The sequence below is a fragment of the Protopterus annectens genome, chromosome 1.part0 (genome assembly GCF_019279795.1).
Source record: "Protopterus annectens isolate FY-2018-M chromosome 1.part0, PAN1.0, whole genome shotgun sequence".
Taxonomy (NCBI): Eukaryota; Metazoa; Chordata; order Ceratodontiformes; family Protopteridae; genus Protopterus; species Protopterus annectens.
The window spans coordinates 1422092578-1422114883 of NC_056725.1; the positions used below are offsets into that span (position 1 = coordinate 1422092578).

The following is a 22306-nucleotide window of genomic DNA, read 5'->3' on the forward strand; positions in this document are numbered from 1 at the left end:
GCCGAGACTTTACATTAGTTACAAACCAAATAACTGGTTTAAATAATGAGAAATCACGTCAAGTCACATATTAGTTAAATCACGTTGGTCAAATTACATGACCACTCTCACACACTCAAGTTTGGGTAAACATGTTTAAGAATGGAAAAATTCTAAACAAAATAAATATATTAAATAAATGTTCTTCTAAAATAAATTCAAATAGTAAACACAGACAAAAAGTTGCATCAGTTTGTAGCTCTCTTTTTAAGAACATTACTAATAAAAAGTGCCTCATTTAATTCTGGTTTCAGTACTGCATTCAGTTTTAGCTGTCAAATTAATTATCAGTACTCAGTTTGGTTCTCCCCTTCCCCCTATGTATTTAAGGGAACCTTTTCAAATATATCTTAAAATGAACACAGTTCTGGGCATGTTTAGATGTGGCATTTGTTGGAGCACAGATTCTGATACTACACACGTGCTGACATATTGTTTCCCTAAATAGTTACTTAGTCTTCCTAACACAGAAAGATCACAAGAGACAGCTTGCACAATAAATTACCCCAGTAGTAGCACAATTGTGATGTCCTTTACAATCAACAGTTACAGGGAACACTGAAACAACAATACTAGGAGCATCATAAATGAACCTACATTATTTGCAAGCTCCACATTTTGTCATTTTATTTTTGGATCCAGTTTATTTCTACATTCCCCTTCTATTTTCTCTTAAATATTTGCCCTTCTTACAAACAACTTCTGGTGCGTTGCCTAAAGCTTCAGTAGTTGGGCTCCCTCTTAATTATAGTGTGTCAATTCTTCTGAAAATATATTTTTCAGGTCAGGGTAAATTGTTCTTGTTCATTGGAGCTTTTATCCCCGGGCATCCCCTGAAAATGAGTCATTTTATGCCCAGATGGACTTTCCTGGTAAACAAATATACATAAAAAAATAGATAAATTGTTAAATCCCACCATAATACATCTCAAATAACTATGTGGCTTTCCTTATGGAGGAATTTAATTATGCAGATTTATCTTGAAGAGCTGTACACTACTTAACACAAAATAACTATAGCTAAATAAGAAAATGTAAGGTTAAGCTAGCAGCTGTGAACTATGGGCAACACAAAGCAGCTAAAGGAAGATTAGAGCAAGAAAGAGCAACTATGAGCTACTTACAGCAACAAAGAGCAGCTATAGGCAGCTTAAAGCAACACATAGCAGGTATGGGCTCTTTAGAGCAATACAGAGCAGCTACAGACTGTTTACTGGCTGCTTAGAGGACACATCGGTGACATACCTCTCAAGTGTACAGATTTTCTCAAAATGTCCAGATTTTTTCCTCATATTTTTGGTCTATTTTTCATAATATTGTGGTTGTGTGTCAAAGTAAGGGTAAATCATCAATGCTTGGTCAGAAAATAATGTATTTGAGTTTCAGACTTCATACTCTTCAGAAAATTGTGCTAATGCAAAACCTGTTATTCTATCAACTTTCAAAGTTTGTAAGAGCAATATTTAAAAATTTTCACTATTTTTGGGCCTTTGTCCCACTTTTATGTTTGGCTTTGTACAGATTTCTTGCTATAAGAGGAGAGGTATGATCGGTGAAACTACTGCACAAACCAGCATGTCATGCAACTGCAAGTACCTGATGTCACTTCTATCAGTTGCGTCACTGACTAATAGAGTTTGGGAGACAGGAAATGAGAATAGATATTGGTGTCACCGGCTATCAGGGTTTGACAGAGAGGAATTATGAGGATAGATATGGGTCGGGATGCCAGTATCAATAAAGCACACACAGCCATAATGTGGCAGTGCTAAGTACAGCATCATACTAAAATGCCTGTTTAAATACACAAGGAAACTGAAAGAAAAAGGCTCCCTGAGCACTCCAACCAACAGCAAAATAGTGGCAGTCACCTAAACAGTAAACATACCTGGAGCTACTGTGGCCTACTTTTTCCTGCCACCAGAAAACAAGCCCAAAGCCACTAAATAAGTTACAATCACTGTACACATAAACGGTGCACTCTAAAACAAAAGTGCGTTGGAAAAGAAAATAGCAATTTCAAATAGTTTGAAGCAATTTCAGCAGTTAAGCATAATAAATAAGCAAACAAAACCACTTATCCAAGATGGATTCAGCTGTGAAATTTAGAGAGCAAATCAGGTTGTACCGATAAGCAAATCTGTAGCTTAGTAGTGACTGTACTTTCCCAAGATCTCATCCAGGGATCTTTTGCACCCTAAATAAGAATCATACCCCTACATCCTTACATACTCCTGTGACTCACATTTGAACAGAGGTTGCTGCTGCCACAACAAAGATTATTAACCACAGTATCATCACTGCAAAATGCTATGGAAGTGCTCAGGATTTAACTCAGTACCTCATCTATGCAAGCTACAGCACAAGAAGCAAACTTTGAGTGAAAATTTATTTTACATTGTCACCACTGCAGTATTACGTATAACCACCTGCCCAGGGTAGGTGTGAGTTTTACGGGTTTATTGAGAAATATGCTTAAATACCATACTGCAACAACATATAAAAACAAAAAAATGAAAAACATTACCTGCATGCCTCCTATACCTCTGGTAATTTAACTGTGTAAACATTTGCATGCTAGCTATAGAAAAATATGTTGGTAAAGCATTCAGATACATATCATATGTACCAAATAGTATTACATAGTGGAATACACTAAATCTGTGCCCAAGGTACCCTTGCATGGTTTCAGTATGTAACTCTGAGGATGTGAAAAGTGGGAGGAAAGTCCAAGAGAAACACTCCTAATGAGAATTATAAAACAGAAGTGAAAATAACCCTGGAAATATCAAACAGTAGTTGATGAGCATTCCAAATGTGCAGCTTCCTTAAGTGGAACCAGGTATGCCTATCCTGTTTTCCACATGAAGTCAATGCATAGTTCCAGGAGAGTCCAAGATGGAACTACTCCATTGGATCTGTGTGTATTGTGATGACATGGTCCTTGTAACCATGACGGATGCACTCATGTTAATGTCATTCTTAGTCTCAGGTTAATGTTTAGGTGCTAGGTCCTGATGTTTCACAGGTCAAAGTTGGAGATGACATTTGATGCAGGTAGTCTCATTAAGTCTGGGGTTATATTCACATTTATTCTGATGTGCCACTGAAGTTCTTTGTGATCAAGTATGCTCTTTAGATCCCATCTCTAAGGGGAAGGAAGGACACTATCCAGTAAGTGAAATGTGAAGTTTTTGATATTTGGGTACAGCTGCAGGTGGCCTTAGTACTCCGTGTTACAGACCACTATCTAGGACATCCAGGGCTTTCTGTGGTTCAGATGCCTTCTTACTGAGAATAGGGTTGCAAATGTGCTTGATCTTGTTCAGTGTGTAGCCTCTATCAAGGAATTCCAAGATCAAATCATCCAAATTCTAGAATAGGCTGCTCAATCCCCCAGTGAGTCTGGTTAATCTCAGACCTTGAGATTTGATTATATTTCTTTTTGTGAACAGTGGGTGCATGCAGGTATCATTCAAGTACTGGCTTACTCTTGTAGGTTTGAAGTAGGTCTGTGAACAGCACTGTGTTAGATGCATTTTTATAAACTGTTATATCCAGGAAAGCTACCTGCTAGTGGTCTGTGTGAGAAATGAACTTCAAGAAATTAATTATTTTTCAATATGTTTAATCAACTTGCTTAGTTTGTCCACGGAGTCCTCTCAAGTGTTGAAAATTCTGTCAATAAAATGTTTACAACCCTCATGAAGGTCCATCGTCTCAGTCACTTGATCAGATGAAATCCAGCACCTGAGTGAAAGCACACAGCCTCCCCACCCTAACCAATCCACATAATTTATTTCCGTCCAGATTCGTGTGCAAGACTCAGCTTCCATTACCTCCACCATTCCTTGCTTACCTTCCTATCAAGGATCAAGATGACATTCCAACTCCGTGGTGGTATAGCTAAATGACTGAGTTCTCCATCCTTCAACACTGGGAAAATAACCAGAACCCTACAGAAAAGAATCTTGGAAGATACAGATCATGTAAAGGCCGAAACGTGCATGTGTGTGTGTGTGTGTGCATATATATATATATATATATATATATATATATATATATATAAACAAAATAAAATCTGTATACATATGTATATATATATATGTATATATATATATATATATATATATGTGTGTGTATGTATATATATATATATATATATGTATATATATATATATATATATATATATAAAATCTGTATATACACACACACACATATAGATATATATATATATATATATACACACACACATGCATATAGATTTTATATATATATATATATATATATATATATATATTATATACACAGATATAACTATATATATATATATATATATATATATATATATATATATATATATATATATAAAACTATATATATATATATACACACACACACACACACACACACACACACACACACACACACACACACACACACACACACACTGGATATAAAAAGTGTATGCACCCCTGTTAGAATGCCAGGTTTTTGTGATATAAAAAAATGAGACCACAATAAATCATTTCAAAACTTTTCTCACCTTTAATGTGACCTATGACCTGTACAATTCAGTTGAAAAGCAAACAAATCTGTCAGGGGAAAAATATAAAAAACAAAAAACGTACAATAAGCTGGTTGCAAAAGTGTGCACACCTTTAAACTAATACTTTGCTGAAGCACTTTTTGCTTTAATTACATCATTCAGTCTTCTTGAGTACACACCTACCATCAATTAAAGAGGCTCTGATTAACCCCAAATAAAGTTCAGCTGTCCTAGACGGATTTTCCTGACATTTACTCAGCTGCCTGCTACAGCAAAAGCCATATTTCACAGACAGCTGACAAAGCATCAAAGGGATCTCATTGTTGAAAGGTATCAAGTCAGGAGAAGGGTAACAAAAACATTTCCACAGCACTGGATATACCATGGAACATAGTGAAGACAGTCATTAAAAAGTGGAGAAAATATGGGACAACAGTGATGTTGCAAAGAACTGGACGTCCCTCAAAAACTGATGAAAAGACAAGACGAAAACTGGTCAGGGAAGCTGCCAATAGACCTACAGCAACACTGAAGGCGCTGCAGGAATTTCTGGCAAGTACTGGTTGTGTACTACATGTGACAACAATCTTCTGTATTCTCCATATGTCTGGCCTACGGGGTAGGGTTGCAAGATGGAAGTTTTTTCTTACACACAAAAAAATCCAGGTCCAGGTAAAATTTGCAAAACAATACATCAAGTCTCCCAAAAACACGTGGGAAAATGTGTTATTGAGACCAAGGTTGAACTTTTGGGCCACAATTCCAAAAGGTATGTTTGGTGCAAAAACAACACTTCACATCACCAAAAGAAAACCATCCCATGGTGAAGCATGGTTGTGGCAGTATCATGCTTTGGGGTTGCTTTTCTTCAGCTGGAATTGGGGTTTTAGTCAAGGTGGAGGTAATTATGAACAGTTCCAAATACCAGTCACTTTTTGCCCAAAACATTCAAGCATGAGCTAAAAAGCTGAAGATGAAGAGGAATTTCACCTTTCAACATGACAATGACACCAAGCATACATCCAAATCAACAAAAGAATGGCTTCACCAGAAGAAAATTAAAGTTTTGGAATGGCCAAGCCAGAGCTCAGACCTAAATCCAATAGAAAATCTGAGGGGTGACCTGAAGAGGGCTGTGCACAAGAGATGCCCTCGCAATCTGACAGATTTGGAGTGCATTTGTACAGAAGAGTGGGCAAATATTGCCAAGTCAAGATGTGCCATGCTGATAGACTCCTACCCAAGAAGGTTGAATGCTTTAATTAAATCAAAAGGTGCTTCAACAAAGTATTAGTTTAAGGGTGTGCACACTTATGCAACCAGCTTACTGTACGTTTTTTATTTTTTATATTTTTCCCCTAACAGATATGTTTGTCTTTCAACTGAACTGTACAGGTCACATTAAAGGTGGGAAAAGTATTGAAATGATTTATTGTGGTCTCATTTTTTATATCACAAAAACTTGGCATTTTAGGGGTGTGTACACTTTTTATATCCACTGTGTGTGTGTATATATCTATATGTATGTATGTAGATACACACACACAAATACATACATAGACTGCATTGCAATGCAGTAGGACTATTTTTTTCTGTTGCTCCTCAGCTTAAGAGTTGAGGTGTGCTAGATCAAGGAATAGCACTGGGCACAAGATCAGCTAATCATGGTTCTGTGCTTTTATTCTAGTTGTAATGTTCAGAGTTTGAAAGGTATGAAGCTAGTGCATTAACACACCAAATTACTGTACTGTCAATTTTAACAGAACTGAGTCCTAGCCAAGTCTCTCAACTGGATAAAAATGATAAATAGGGACGGCTTGCACCTGTCACCCCTGGGCTTTCGGATACTGGCAAAGGCTCTTGCTACCCCCATAGTGCCTTTTTTAGGCAAGGCTCAAAAGACAAACCCACCTCCATAGGTATCACAGGGGATAAGAAACTAAGAGTAATGCTACTCAACGCCAGAAGTCTAAACCTCAAGATGCATGCACTCGAAACTCTCCTTAGCATGGAGAACATCAATATCTGTGCAGTAACAGAAACCTGGTTTAAGGCTCCCGAGAGCACCCCAGCACTACCAGGTTATACCTCATACCATGCTTTTCGGCCCCAAAACTTGGACCGAACCACAAAAGGAGGGGGAGTATCAATATTTGTCAAAGACACCCACACCTCCAGGTTGGTGGCACAGCACGAAGCATCAGAGACTATCCATGTGCGACTAACAGTGGGTAAAACTGCCTTCCAGTTTATAGCCTGCTACAGACCACCCTCCCAAACCCAGGAACCCCACTCGGCCTTCCTGAGAACACTGGAAAATATGAAGGCCTCTCCAAACACCATTATATTGGGCAACTTCAACTACCCAAACATAGACTGGGAGCATTACTCTAGCTCCAACACCCTAGCTCAAAGGTTCCTAGAATTTATAAACTCAAATGCTATGGAACAACTTGTTACCACTCCCACAAGAGGGGAAAACATACTGGACCTGATCATCACCAACATGGGAACTCTATGCTGCAGACCAGAAGTGTATCCCTCACTGGTAAGATCAGACCATAAACTAATCTCACTGGATATTCACATCCCGACCCCACCCCCTGCCCAGAAAACCACAGTGAAAAACTTCTCTAAAGCAAATTTCACACTCCTCAAAACCAAGGTGGAATCCTTCAAAGCCCCCGGGCCTGTGGAAAATACAGCCCAGATCACAGAATCCTTTATAAACTCATTCTATGAACACCTTCAGGAATGCATGGATCATGCAATCCCAAATGAAACCAAGACCCAATCCTCCAAGGGCAGACGTCCTGTCTGGTGGACCCCAGCCACAAACAAACTATGCAATAGGAGGAGGAAGCTACTACATGATAGAGCAAAATCCCAAAAAGGGAAGGCATCTCTGATCAGTGTTAGCAAAAAACTACGGGCACTCATAAAATCGTCTAAGGCCAGCTTTGAGAGAAAAATTGCATAGGACACTAAGGATAATCACAAGGCTTTCTTTAGTTATGTTAGGAACCTGGGTGGGAATTCCCAGATATGCTCAGAATTAGTCCAAAATGACAAAAAATACACCGAACCCACAGACATTGCCAACATCCTAGCTGACAGGTTCAGCTCAAACTTCTCCCACCCCCCTTCCCACCAAAAGGGCAAATATCTATCCCAGTAGAGTGCTGCCCCCTGACATCTCAGATGCTCAGGTAAGAGCCGCCCTCTCCAAAGCAAAAAACACAGCATCAATGGGACCAGACGGCGTCCCGGGCTGTGTCCTACATGAACTCCAAGAAGAGCGAAACCCAAACATAAAACTACTGTTCAATCTCAGCCTTACCACAGGATATGTACCCAAAGAGTGGCGTACAGCAACAGTGGTCCCTCTCCACAAAGGTGGTGCCTCAACAGATCCTGGAAACTATCGCCCCATAAGCCTGTCTAGCTTGGTCTGCAAAGCTATGGAAAGGATCATCATGGACCTCATAAATAAAGATATTGGGGACCTACAGAAACTGGATCCTACCCAGTTTGGCTTTGTTAAGGGCAGATCCTGCCTCTTAAACATGGTCGATTTCTTTGAAACAGTCACCAAGGCCATTGACGAGGGGAAGGTGGTCCACACAGCCTACCTGGACCTCGCAAAAGCCTTCGATACAATACCCCACTCGGGCATTATAGATAAGCTCACCAGCTTAAATATAAACCCCTATGTCACTAGATGGGTTGCAAACTGGCTCAAGGACAGAACCCACATGATTAGAATTGCTGGAGCCATGTCAGACTCCAAACCAGTTACAAGTGGCGTCCCACAAGGCTCAGTCCTGGGACCTCTCTTGTTTGATATATATTTCTCGGAGGTACAGGCCAACACGGAAGGACTGTGGCTGACCAAGTTCGCAGATGACTGCAAACTGAGCGCCATAATCGACTCTCCAGCCGACACAAGCATCCTCCAAAAAGGCCTCATAGAAACAGACAACTGATGCCAGAGCCATGGCCTCAAGCTAAATGCCAAAAAGTGTATAGTCATCCCCTTTGGCAAAAACAAAGTGCCCACAAATTACCACATAGGTGGTAATCCATTAAGTACGGAAGAAGTAATTAGGGAGACCTGAGGACCCAAGTTGATAGCAATCTCTCATTTGACAACCACGTGGCCAAAGTGGTTAGAAAAACATTTTATATAGCCCACCTAATCATGAAGGGATTCACATCTAGATCAGGGGAGGTCATCGTGCCTCTTTACTCATCCCTCATCAGGCCCATAATTGAGTACAATGCCCCTTTTGGGATGTACCTTACCAGACACCTGCAGCAACTGAAAAGACCCCAAAAGTACCTCACCAAGAGGATCAAAGGGCTCAAACAGATGCCATATGCTGCCCGGTTAAAGAAACTCCAGCTCTACTCAGTGGCATACCGCCTGCTCAGAAGCGATCTGTGCCTGACATATAAAGCCATGCCCAATCCGGAATTAATGGACATGCTGCACCTCAGAAAATCCAAATCCCATCGAGCTGCGCGCTCGAGAGACTTGAACCTCAGCACTTAAATAAATAGGACATGCTGGAGGGACAGATTCATAACCCAGAGGCTCCCTTCACTCTGGAATAAAATCCCAGACCAGGTTAGGCAGAGTCCCTCATTGACTCTCTTCAAGAGAAATCTTGATGAGTGGATGGGGGATCGTAGGTTTACCCCAGGTATCACTTCTGTGTCACTGTTAGACAGAGGCACAGTATACTAACCTCGAAAAAGGGCATAGCAAAATTAATTTAAAATGGGTGGCGAAAGCCAAACACACTCTGGCTAGGCTTATAAATGCCCTAGGGCAGATAGCCTGGTATGAACCTATGAACCTAATACAAATGAAAGACCTTAAACACTAATTGTTAATTATTAATAAAATAAATTTTCAGACAATACATGTTACCACCTCAAAAACTGGACAAAAATTATGCAGCCACTAATCCACTGTGGAGATGTACAAGAATCTTCACACTCAAACTGTTTCTGGGCTAGTAGCTTGCACATCTTTACAGAAGTGGCCATAATGATGACCCTTACAGGTTCAGGTACTAGACTAGCTGCCTTTGTGGGCCATCTTAAGCCCTGCCAATTAAATAACATATCCTATTTGATTATAGACGGACTTACCCACCCCATGGTCAACAATTATATATTACCTGTAATGAGAATAACTGGGATCACACCACAGATAATTTGAGGGGACCCATGCATTGGATAAAGCATTTAGGAGAAGCCTCTGTCCATCAGTAGTACAGGGGGTAGGCCTGCAACAAATCTTCTGTTTTCCAGCCACATATCTAAGCTGCACTTGAATATGGACAGGAATGAACTTTGTTTTATGTGGATGAGAAGTCTACTCCACAGCAGTGGTATCCCCTGTGAGATACAACTGTCCCTTAAAACCATTCTACTGATGTTGCAGAAGAGGATTAGATCCTTAGAACTGAGTATTTCTGATACTATTTGACTTGCTGACGTGCAGTAACTAAATCAGTAATGGGTCGGAGGATGCCTTGTATGCCAGACACAGGTCACCTCTTACCAGTCTGTAGGAAACTGAGTACAGTGACAGGCCTCTGAGTTGAGCCATGCATGGATATGTTGTTTAGGCCTTGTATCCTTTCAGTAAGGTATCTCTGTGGGCATTCCTGTTGGTGAATATGTCCTTGAAAAATCATACTCTTACTTACCCAAACAAGACTTTTGGTTGAGGACAATGTCCCTTCCAAACCATGTGAACTCAGATCTTCTAAATGTATGGAAGGGGAGTTCCTCTTTGGACTCCATGATAAAGAAGTCTTAGAAGATGGATGAAAAAAGCAAGAGCACGCAGTCTAAAAAACAGCTTTTTCAGGCTAAAGCCTCTAAGCTTTGGAGGAATTACGCAGCAGGGGTTTAGCACAGACACCCTAGACATGAAAGTGGCAGACCTGACAAAGGAAGAAAAAAGAGGGGGGTAAAATGGCAAGATTCACAGCTGATCCCACAAAGTGTCACGGCCCTCAGTCTTCTGGGCTTTTCTGTGTTTAGCTCACCACTTTCTTTTTTTTTTCTTCCATTTTCTGGCTTTGCTAGGTGTGCCACTTCCCTATCTAAGGCACAAGGGTCAAGCATTTACTGAGTTGGCAATTCCTGCTGAACTTAGGGGCCCAAGACCAAAAAAGCTGTTTTATGGACAACAGGATTTTATCTTTCCCATCCACCATCTAAAAGATTACCATCGTAGTGGGGAGGGGGGGGGGGTTCAAAAGAGGAGCACCCTATCCAAAGGTGCATTTAGGAGCTCTGTCTTCATGTGGTCTGGAAAGGACATAGTCTTTAACCAAAAATGAGGACTTCAACAGTGACTAAATACTACGATGAACAATACACTTGCCTTCAATGGCAAAATAGCTAGAGGAAAGCACAGTCACTTAGTATTCACTGAGATTTATAAGACTGCAAGACACATTCTTCCTGCCAGACATTGTAACAATATAGAATCCTGCCATATTCTGCATGCAGTATCATAAAGTTCTAGCCTCAGCCTTCAACAGTCTACATCCAATATGATCCACACGCAGTATGTAACAAACATACATATTCACTCCTGTGGTGCATGTCAGTCAAATACTGGTGATGCCATCTTAACAGTTCTAATAGGTCAGGTCTACTTGCAGATTAAATCAGATCTAATCATACAGTACCTGCAATCAGTTCCTTTAGGAGGCAGAATGTATGGGAACAGCAGCTCTGTTAACTGTCGAAGGTACTGCAACTCATCTTTTCGACTTCTCAGGGCCACATGCAGATCAGGGCCATATTCCTCTAATGCAGCCTGCTGCAAATATTCTGCATTCTTCACTGCAAGGGCAGAAAATATACATGTGTAGCTTAAAAGGATTAATAATGATTATTTCTAATTACATGGTACATTTTTGTTCCAACTACAAAAGGGGAAAAAAACTTTATAATGTAAGGCATTGAAAACAGTGCCAGACAGGCTGTTTCCAAAATACATCATCATATTAAAGCAAACCCACAGAAATGTGAACAAAAAACGCAAGAACTATGCGTAGCCACAAACAAACACCTACAAAAAGTAAAACTACAGTAGATGGAATGGAGTTTATTCAACCAGTCTTGAGTCTTCTTGCATTTCTGGTCTGCAGTTAATCCAGAGGCTAAGGATACAGAGCAATAAAGCAAACACAGCTTACTTGAGGGTCAGTAAACAGAATCTTAGCTAGTGTTCCTTACGAAATCTGTTAATGAGATGAAAATCAGGCAGATATAAGAGATAAACATTACAAAAAGGAGTTTTGGTCTGACTAGTCATACTGTTTTAAAAGTCCTACTGTGAAAGACAAATGGAAACAGAGACACACATGCCAATAGATCAAAGCCGCCTGGCCAAACAAACCATCCCATTTCCCTAGTTAGTAGGGAAACTGTAGAGCCTTCATAACAATTCCATTTGAGCAACAGATTCACTCCTCCCCTTAAACCTTGCAAGAACTGTAATACATAAATACATCTAGAGTATTTTACAATTCCATTAGCACTAAAAGTAAACATTCTTTTAGTAAAGCTGTTCCAAACCCCACCAACAGCTATCTGCACTGTTCTATCATTCTGTAGACATCTGGAATACTTAAGTTGTCATCATGTGCTGCCACGGTCTTCTTTCTTCAAAACTACAGATGTTAAGCTCTTTTAAAATCACTTTAACTGACCTTTAATGTAGATTGTGCACTTTTCCAGCCTTTCCTGGTGCCTTCCCAGCTCATTCATGAGGAATGCATTACATATAATCAATGAATATGTGATTCTCTGCTCTGCTGACTACATCTACTCTTCTATTATGACCTCCTGTTTAATGATTTCACTGAGCTACCAGAGTTTCCAGTTAATTTTGCATTGCTGCCCTGTACACAACAATACTCCATTTTCATTCTTGATGCTTAAATTTAATCATACATTTACTGCAATTATGAATTATCTCACTGTACATATATTGCTGATTTAATAAGGTTTGATGACTAGAATACTGCTACTTCTGGATATCCTCTGTAAAGGTACAGCTAGTCTAGCAGGATGACTCAATTAACAGAAGACATAACATTCCCATGACCTAGATGAAGGGACTATGTAAACAGGGGTCCAGCATTCAAGAAATGAAATACTTCAAATTTAAATGAGCCAAGGCATTACAGGGCACTTAAGTATATGTGAAACAAAGTGCTGTGGAAGCTGCTGAGCACAACCTGAAAGCCAGGAGGGAAATGAAAACACATTATTAACAAAACTATATTTTTAAAGGTTTATATTTCACAGCTTGTCAGTCACCTTCCTCTAAAAGCTGCAGTTTCTCTTATGAATGTTTTCCATCTCTCCATGGTAAAAGGAGACTCAACAACTTTCAATGTTCCTTCTTTGTCGTATACTAAAACATAATTTTTTATCGGATCTGATTAGATCCAACCTCTACACTTTTTTTCAAGCTCTTTCATCCATGGCTCAGACTCCTCCCATGCCCATAATTCTCTCTTGTCCCTACAATACCTCAGGTCGAGATTGCAATTTATATCCATCTTCTCTAAAAGGAACAAATACATAAATAAATAAAAAATAATCTTACTATCATACCAATAATGAGAAGAGTGAAAAATCAGCTCAAGGCTGAATATATATACAGATCCAGTTGATCAGTCAAGAACCACTAGATGACAATTTAGGTAAGTGGAAAGGAATGTTGAGCTGGATGGTAGAAGACAACACAGATCTAGCATTAGGGTAAGAACATAATTTTCATATCCAATGTTTTCTTTTCTGTCCAATTCAATGAACGTAACCGATTCCTTGGCTACTAGTCACCCAAGTTGGCCTCATGGAAGGATATTCTGCAGAATGGTGTACAGGATCTAGAATGTGTGTCCAGCTTACAATGAGATACAAAGGTAGGAAGAGTAGACCAGGCAGCTACTGCACAAATCTTGTCTATGGGCACTCTAGTAAAATAAGCAGTGGAGACTGCCACTGGTCCAGCTGAATGAGCTCTGAGCTTGTGTGGTAAAGACAATCCCTTTTCTTTACAGACAAAAGCAATACAATCATTGAGCCACATATGTGACCTTATAAACTTCTTGCCCTACTTTAGCCTTTGAGAAGGAAATAAAAAGTTGATCTGTTTTCCTGATTCCTTGGCATAATGTAGGTAAAATCTCATTTGGTGGTTAACATCCATTAAGTGTAAGGTACGTTCACCTTTGTTGGAAAAATTCAGAAAGAAAACTGGCAGGTTAATCGTCTGGTTAAGATTAGCTTCCACATCGACTTTGGGAAGAAAGTGTAGATTGGTCTGAAGGGATATTCTTATCCTCATAAAAATCAAGTGGGAATGTTTCAAAATAAGACTTGTAACAGACATTCACCTGACTGATGTGATAGCCACTAGGAAACTGGTTTTCCAAGACAGAAACGTCATATTTGCTGATGTTGCTGGTTCAAAGGCTGGTTGCGTTAGGGCCTGAAGCATCAAGGGAATTATCTAACAGAAGAACTGGATTCTGTGATGGGGGTCTGAGAAGAAACGTTCCTTTTAAGAAAGCCTTAGAAATGTTTAAAGATGCAATGGACTTCTGTTTTTTCCCTATATGAAAATTGTTATCAAAACAACAGATGCCCTACTTCTTACTGCTGCACTATTTAGTCTTGGGATATCCTGTAAAGGATAGTCTAACATTCGGCCAGCATACCAAAGCCTTTACATCTTCCAGGTGTCATACGTTAGAAGTATGTCCTATGTGCAAGATGTAAGGTACATATTTGATGTATGGCCCGCTAACCCTCAAAAGTGAAGTGCCCTAGGAGAACCACAGCACAACTCCAGAGAAGGCAATAGCATGCATATCCAGGAAGGGAATAAGAAGGAGAAAAGAAAGGAGAAAAAATTCCTCAGCCAGACCCAGAGCAACAAAAAATAATAAGGGGCAGGAGGGAGGGACATAATACTTCAACAGTGAAAATTAGGACATCTACTGTTTTGGTAAAGTCTTGTACAACTGTACTACATCCTTCCTTATCACTGCTGCAGTACTCTTTACTCTGGTGGAAGTACAAAAGCTACTGGAAAGTATAGGATGAGAAAGGCAGAGAACAGCCCTCCCACAAATTCATGAATGATGGCCCTGGCAAAACCTGTCCTAGCCCTGGAAATGACATCCAACTTGTAATGTTTGGTAAAATTGTGAACAGAAGACCAAGTAGCAGCTTCCAAGATGGATCTAGTATCCTGACCCTTGGAAAAAAAAAAGCACCACAAGACACCATGGTCCTGGTAGCATGACATAACAGGTTGACTGCTTGCCATGAAAATAATAGCAAAAAGGAATGGTCTTAGAGGAGATGGTTTGCTTAGATACTGCCAAACCTATTTTCCTGACAAGAAAGTAAACAAAACGTTGTTTGCGTTTCCTTCATAGGTTCACAGGATGATACTATGCTATTGACCCGGAGGCCCTTATAAGCCTAGTCAAGGATTTCCCCCCATGTTCCCTCAAAGTCAACACCTGTTTCTCCTGTCCAGCAGGGACGCAGGTGGGATCCCAGGGGTATATTTTCTGCTTCCCATCCAGTCGTCCAGGTTCCTCTTAAAGAAGGCGAGAGGGGTACTCTGCTTGACATGGAGAGGGAGTCTGTTTCACAGATGGGGGAGTCTTTGGGACACAAATCTATCCTGCCAACAAGTTCTATTAATGTCACAGACCAGGTTAAGGCCTTGTGTGCGGGTTGCTTGAGTGGAGTTTGTCTTACGGATATGCAGCAACACCATCAAGGCTGGGTCTGAAATGGCCTTGTAGACACAGGCCACCTCTGAGCAGTCTGTATGAAACTGAGTAGAGGGAAAAGGCTTTTAGCCTATCTGAATAGGATAAGTGTTTGAGACCCTGGATTTTCCTGATCAGGAACCTCTGTGGTCTCTCCAACTGCTGCATGCGCTTGGCAAGGTACATGTCGAAGCAGCCAATGTACTCGATAATGGGTCTGATAAGGGATGTTATGACCTCCTTGTTCCTGGATGAAATGCCCTTATTTATGAGGTGGGTGATGTAGAAAGCCTTCCGTACAATGGAGGCAACGTGGTGGTCAAAAGTCTGGTTGCTATCAACCTAGGTGCCCAAGTCCCTCACGACTGATTGCATGCTTAGTACGTTGTTATTAATGTGATAATTAGTGGGGATGACATTTTCCCCAAAGGAGATAATGATGCATTTCTTGGCATTCTGTTTGAGGCCGTGCTTCTGGCACCAGTCATTAGTTTGGGTAAGGTCCTCTTAGAGTATGTTCACATCACTTGGGGATTTTAAGACAGTGCCCAGCTTGCAGTCATCTGCAAACTTGGTCAGCCACAGACCACTGGTTTTGGCTTACACCTCAGAAAAGTATATCCCAAAAAGTAGAGGCCCCAAGACTGATCCTTATACATTTTATCTTATCCATGTACTATCTGAGCTATGTAAATACAAGTTGTGTAGTACCCTCTCACTAAACGTCTGAGGAGAAGCAGAAAAAAGGAAGATGAATGTACTGATTCAAGGACAAATAATTAACCACCCTGGGCATAAAAGAAGGATTGGTAAGAACAAACACCCTGTCCTTATAACAAACAAAAAAATGAAGACCCACAATGAGTGCTTGAATTTCAGAGACCCTCTTGGCATAAATAAGACAATAGTCTTCCAAGTGTAATGCTGCAAGGAAGGGGAAAAGAAAACTCAAAAGGGGGCTGAGTCAAACTTTCAAAAACAAAATTAAGGTCCCAAGAAGGAGGAATAGGTTTTCTTGGAGGCCTGACATGAAAGATGGCCTTTGGAAACTATTTGACTTCAAAACTAGAAGTCAAAGGTGTATTCTGTGGCAGACAGGCAAATATGGCTGACAAATGAACTTTAACAGTCAAATATGCCAAGCCAGAATTGAGCAACTTGTACAAATAAGAAGGGGCTATCAGGACCCCCCCCCCCCAGAAAAAGGGGTCAGGTCACGCTTAAGACACCAAATAGAAAATCTCTTACATTTAGTCACACAAGGTTTTCTAGTAGTGGGGTTTCTGTTCACTTGTAAAATCTGTCTGGCTTCTTAGGGACCAAAGGTTGAGAGTCAAGGACCTAAGAAGTCCAAAAGGGTAGCTAAAACAAGATGGACAGCAGAAGGTCTTGGTTAGTCCATTTGCAAGACTTCATAATATGTCTTTTGATCCTCCTAAACCTGGGAATAGCACACTTAAAGTGTTCCATAATATGGACCACTGTACCCCCCCCCCCCCAAGGCAACTCTTCACAAGGTTAATCGGGGGCAGTAAATCTTCTTCATCAGACCCCAGGGCAGGAGAAGGGTGGACTGGGAGGAACATGCTATGAATTCTTCAAAAATCTGGGTATCTAAATGCTTGTGTGTCACAGGCAGAAGAGATGTTTGCACTGCTCCTGTGACATCAGGCTGACACCTGAATAACTTTTAATCCCTCTGCAATTACATTCGATTCTATCATTTTTAGAAAAAAAAGCATGCCCAAATGCCCTTGCAAAATAATACGTTGCTTCTATGAATACTTATCTGCAGAAACTTTAGGCTAATGATACTACACTAAGAAGCCTGATTCTTTTCAATTGGGTCAAATGAACTAGGTGGCAAAAATAAAGCCACAGTACTGTTTCACTTTTAAAACATTCAAAAATACACTCAAAACTGGCATCACAGAGATATATAATAAGTGGCTATAAGTTAGTCTTTTCATCATAAAATTTTTAGCCACGAGAAGCAAAATGTCATATCCTTTACCATGAACCTTAATTTTTTTAAGACTGTTCCAAATCTGTCTTTTTATGTGAAACCTTAGTCTCTTAGTTGTAAATTCAGTCAGAAGTCACAAAATAAATACTCAGATTGCTACTTAAAAAAAAAAATCACTGTTGTCTGTCTCTCTCTTCTTTTGTACATTTTGCCTCTTTTGTCTGCCAAATATAGAGCTTCTCCAAATGCACACTGTCCTTGATTCCCCAGTGATGGAGATCATAGTCCTTTCAGATTCATCAAGGGAGCTTTGTGTAGGGTGGCATCATCAGGGCAGACAGTGGAGGTTGTTTGTACACTAACTGACATCCCTGCGGAGAGAACATTTGTGTTGTGACACACAGCCTCACCCACCACAGGGACTGTCTATTCCCCCTACATCTGCACCTTGTGCATTCCTTAGGATTTGAGGCAGGGAGCTACAGTTGCCAACTTGGGAAGCCACAACATATATTTTTCCTGACCACCTACTGCTTTTAGTACTGTGAGTGATCCCCATTGCACTACACTGGAGTAGCAAATACAGTCGACCAAGAGGCACCACACTTCTTCACAGAAGAGGCATCACACATCCTCCCCTGCCAGTTTGTCAGTCACCTGAGTGACTAGTCAAACTTTGGTCAGCTAGGCCACATTCAGAGCTTTACACATCTATGCCACCAGGCTGGCTATGGTTGTCTCTTCTTTTAACTATTTTATCACATAAGCACTGTAAAATCATTGGCGATATTTTACTTCACTGGCTCACCCAGAGTTTTGCACAGGAGTGGGCGTGGTGTGGATGATTGATGACCGAACATGCATGTGAAATGAGGCACGATTGACATGCCATTCATATTAGCCAGTGACATCATGCATACAATGCATGTGTTAACAATGGCTGTGAGTCCGGAAACTGTAATGTTAAACATGTTTAAAAGTGACTCCGTGACAAAATCACCTCACAATGCGACTGTCTGAAAAACACAATGAAAACTCGTTTTTTATTTTCTTTTGTTAATATTGCAAAAAGAAATCCAAAAACATTTGCAGCTATGAGGCACGGATGCACAAATAATTATTGAACATACTTCAGAGTTCAGAAACGTAACATTAATGTAATGGACAGCCTCAGTAATATACATGTTAAAAAATTAAGATTGGAATAATTGACCCTAAGAATTAGTAACACATAACTTCATCAAATTTAGCTGTATTGTACATTTTACAAATATTAAGATACATTTGGTATGTATGCAGGATGTCATAAGAAAGAATGCATTGTACTAAAGTGTATGCATTTGTTGAGCTTGCAGGTAAGCCCACTGTCCTGACAGAGGAAAGGATTTAACCCTGTACCACAGGCATGGGACAGAGGGAACAGCTCAGAGCTTTAGTCCCAGGTAGGTAGATAGGTAGTTATGCAGACCACCACAAACCTATAAACATCATAAATGTTAATGAATTTTGAAGGAAAATGGCAAACAAATAAGTAAATAACTATACAAAAGTCATACAAAGCTACATGAGGCATTTGAAACAGACTTAGTGAGTGATATGCAATAAGGAATGACAGCATGCCATCATATACTTTTTGTTACTCTTAGATAATTATTATAATCATTACAATATATAACAAATATTCATTACTGTTCCAGGCAGTCTGCTTGAATATTCAATACTTAGCCTTGATGTAAAACAAGGTTGGCGGGGTTTGGGCAATTCTTGCTACTGCGCATCTGGTGAGCCAGTCAAGTAAAATATCACCAAAATCATTGTGTTTTCAGTACCATTTAAACACCATGATGCATGCTGTGTATTTCTCCAAATCTCTCATTTGAATGATAGTCAGAAGTTCAGCAAAACTGCTAGAGTGATTTTGAAGACATAGCAGATTGTGGTGTGTAGGAGGGTGACATCAACACATATGAAAAGTCCCTGTCCCAATGATGCAGGCAGACAAAAGACCTGTGACATCAAAAACAGATATGAAAAGTGCCTGCCCCCATGAATTAGAGAGACAAAAGCCCCAACTGCACCCCAGATGATCTGTGTTCAGATAGCAGCAGGGAAGGGCCTAAGTAGGAGAGGATGAAAATGAGTGGCTGATGCCGGCTTGTCTCTCCTTGAAAGAGGATGGCAGTTAAGCCCCCTACACTGGTAAGCCTGTAGAAGTGCAGGTGTATCGCCCCCAGCAAGAAGCCCAGTATGCACATGCAGCAACCAGCTTATCACTAAGCAAGGAGACTCCACATGTGTGGTAGCATGCATGCACCTTCTGGAAGCAGCTTATACAGTGCAACACAAAAGCCATCAGGGAGGAGTAAGTTTAGTCTACAATATCTGTGGCTTGGCCTGCTCTCAAGAACCCAACTCTCACCTTCAAAGGGGGAAAGAATGGGCTGATAAGTGAAAAAAATCAAATGGAAGTCATTTGACATGACTGGTGAAGCCTAGCTCTTGCCCCCACAAAGGAATGAATATGCCCAATGGGGTGACAGAAAGAGGGAATAGTGGACAAGAATAAGACACAGAGAGAGAGAGAGAGAAAGATAGACATGAAGGATGTTTAACTGCTCTAAACTGTACTAAGGAAAATTTTAGTACTATTCCATCTTTTAGGGTAAGACCTTAAAGGAAAACATTGCTTTCTGTGCTAAACAATACCCAAAGTATCAATTGTACACATGACTTGCAAGTATGTTTCTAAAGCTAAAATAACTTCAAATCACATGCAACACAACTTTGTACTGTACTGCATCTGGCCCTTTACACAAGCCCAGTTAATACTATGAACCTCTATCTGTCCCACCTATCCCCTCCAAACAAGTACAATTTTACTTAAAATATTACAGTTCCCTAAAAATTACTATCACAGGAATACATCAGGAACAAAAATGAATGCAGAGGAAATTGACACAAAAGGATTTCTACAAATTAAGCAAATAAGAGGGAGTAGCTGAAGATGCAAATCTGAAAATGTTCTGCTTCAGCTGTACTTGCCTAGTACTACACCAATTCTAAGTCAAGTACAGCACTGATAGCTGCCAAAGTATAAAACAGTGAAATATGTTTTGACAACTATGTAAACAAAGTGCCTGAGAGACTGTCTACCAGCAGCAAGCACATTCAAATATTACATTCACTGCCTGAGCTTTTTAAACCTTTACACTAAGCAGCCAAAACTATGTTGCATGCAGATTCATACATTTCCTATTCATTATGCTGTCTAAAGCAACATGGTATAATGTTAACTGTGCAACTTACCTCGCTGTCTTGCTTTCGATATAATTTCTATGTGCTTCATTGCAACTTTTAGTAGTTTTCTTGTTACTAACATTGGAATGTCAACCTAAAATTTAAAAAAAAAATTTAAGACACTGTCAGAAAAAAATTAACTGCAAATATGAAATTTCAGCACAAAAACTATTTTGTTTTAACCCCTCTGAAAGTTCATTTCACCACTGAGAAAACAACATTCCCTTGTGCTACAGGAAACAAGAAGCTGCACCACCGGATAAAAACAAAATATTTTCGTCAAGTGAACACTGCACCATGGAAAGGTTACAGTAATACAAGTGAACACTGCACCATGGAAAGGTTAAAGTAGTACAAGTGAACACTGCACCACGGAAAGATTACAGTAATACAAGTGAACACTGCACCATGGAAAGGTTAAAGTAATACAAGTGAACTCTGCACCATGGAAAGGTTAAAGTAATACAACTGAACACTGCACCATGGAAAGTAAAAATAATACAAGTGAACACTGCACCACGGAAAGATTACAGTAATACAAGTGAACACTGCACCATGGAAAGGTTAAAGTAATACAAGTGAACACTGCACCATGGAAAGGTTAAAGTAATACAACTGAACACTGCACCATGGAAAGTAAAAATAATACAAGTGAACACTGCACCACGGAAAGATTACAGTAATACAAGTGAACACTGCACCATGGAAAGATTACAGTAACACAAGTGAACACTGCACCATGGAAAGATTACAGTAATATAAGTGAACACTGCACCATGGAAAGATTACAGTAATACAAGTGAACACTGCACCATGGAAAGGTTACAGTAATACAAATGAACACTGCACCATGGAAAGGTTACAGTACTACAAGTGAACACTGCACCATGGAAGGATTACAGTACTACAAGTGAATACTGCACCCTGGAAAGGTTAGAGTAGAGTAAAGTACTACAGAATACCTATGACTGGCCTTGCTGGTGCAGACGCAGGTTGTATGCACCAGTAACCAGTCTGAGAAAAGTCTTGGTCATCCAGAAAGCCAGCCTAGAAAGAAATGTAGAATAGAGATCGAACATCAGAATGTACCCTGATGAGTGGAGTAATGGAAGAAGGCAAGGTTTGTGCCATTGTGCAGTTACTCTGCAGTGAAGGCTGAAGGTACATCCATCTTCAGCAGCCACCACCAATTACTGAACATGGCAAGTACTTTAAACGGTGTTGATGGGATTATGAATCGGGTAACACTGCAGGAAGAAGAAGAATGAAGAGAGACATCCCGTCACAACAAACTGCGACAAGGTGAAAATCCTACGATGCCTTTATTGTAGGCAAAAGAGAGTGGCCTAGTGAGCAAAATAAACTAGACATTTCAGCTGGATTTGTAGATAAGTGGGCTGATTTTAAGTCACCATTTCCACATGCGTGCTAGGCAGATATGTAATGCAGCTGTGTCAAAACTTTGTACTGCAATCACAAAACTGTAAACAATCTAATCTGTACATTAAACACAGAGACTGCCTCATCTTGGAAAATTCCTCCTACCATGAGTTTGTGTGAGGCACACACGGGGTTAAAACATTTCTAAATTGTTCTGAACGTTAATGTTTCAC

General features: G+C 40.1%; 1 protein-coding gene across 1 annotated transcript in view; it reads right to left on the reverse strand.

The window, feature by feature from the left end:
- Window positions 1-22306, reverse strand: part of SNX14 (sorting nexin 14) — a 1453711-nt gene that overhangs the window by 1228777 nt on the left and 202628 nt on the right. Inside the window, exons 2-3 of the mRNA XM_044067476.1 lie at window positions 20703-20785; window positions 11309-11465 (exon numbers count right to left, since the gene is read on the reverse strand). Of these exons, the coding sequence (XP_043923411.1) occupies window positions 11309-11465; window positions 20703-20775 (230 nt within the window). The 5' untranslated portion in view covers window positions 20776-20785. The remainder of the gene's footprint in view (window positions 1-11308; window positions 11466-20702; window positions 20786-22306) is intronic.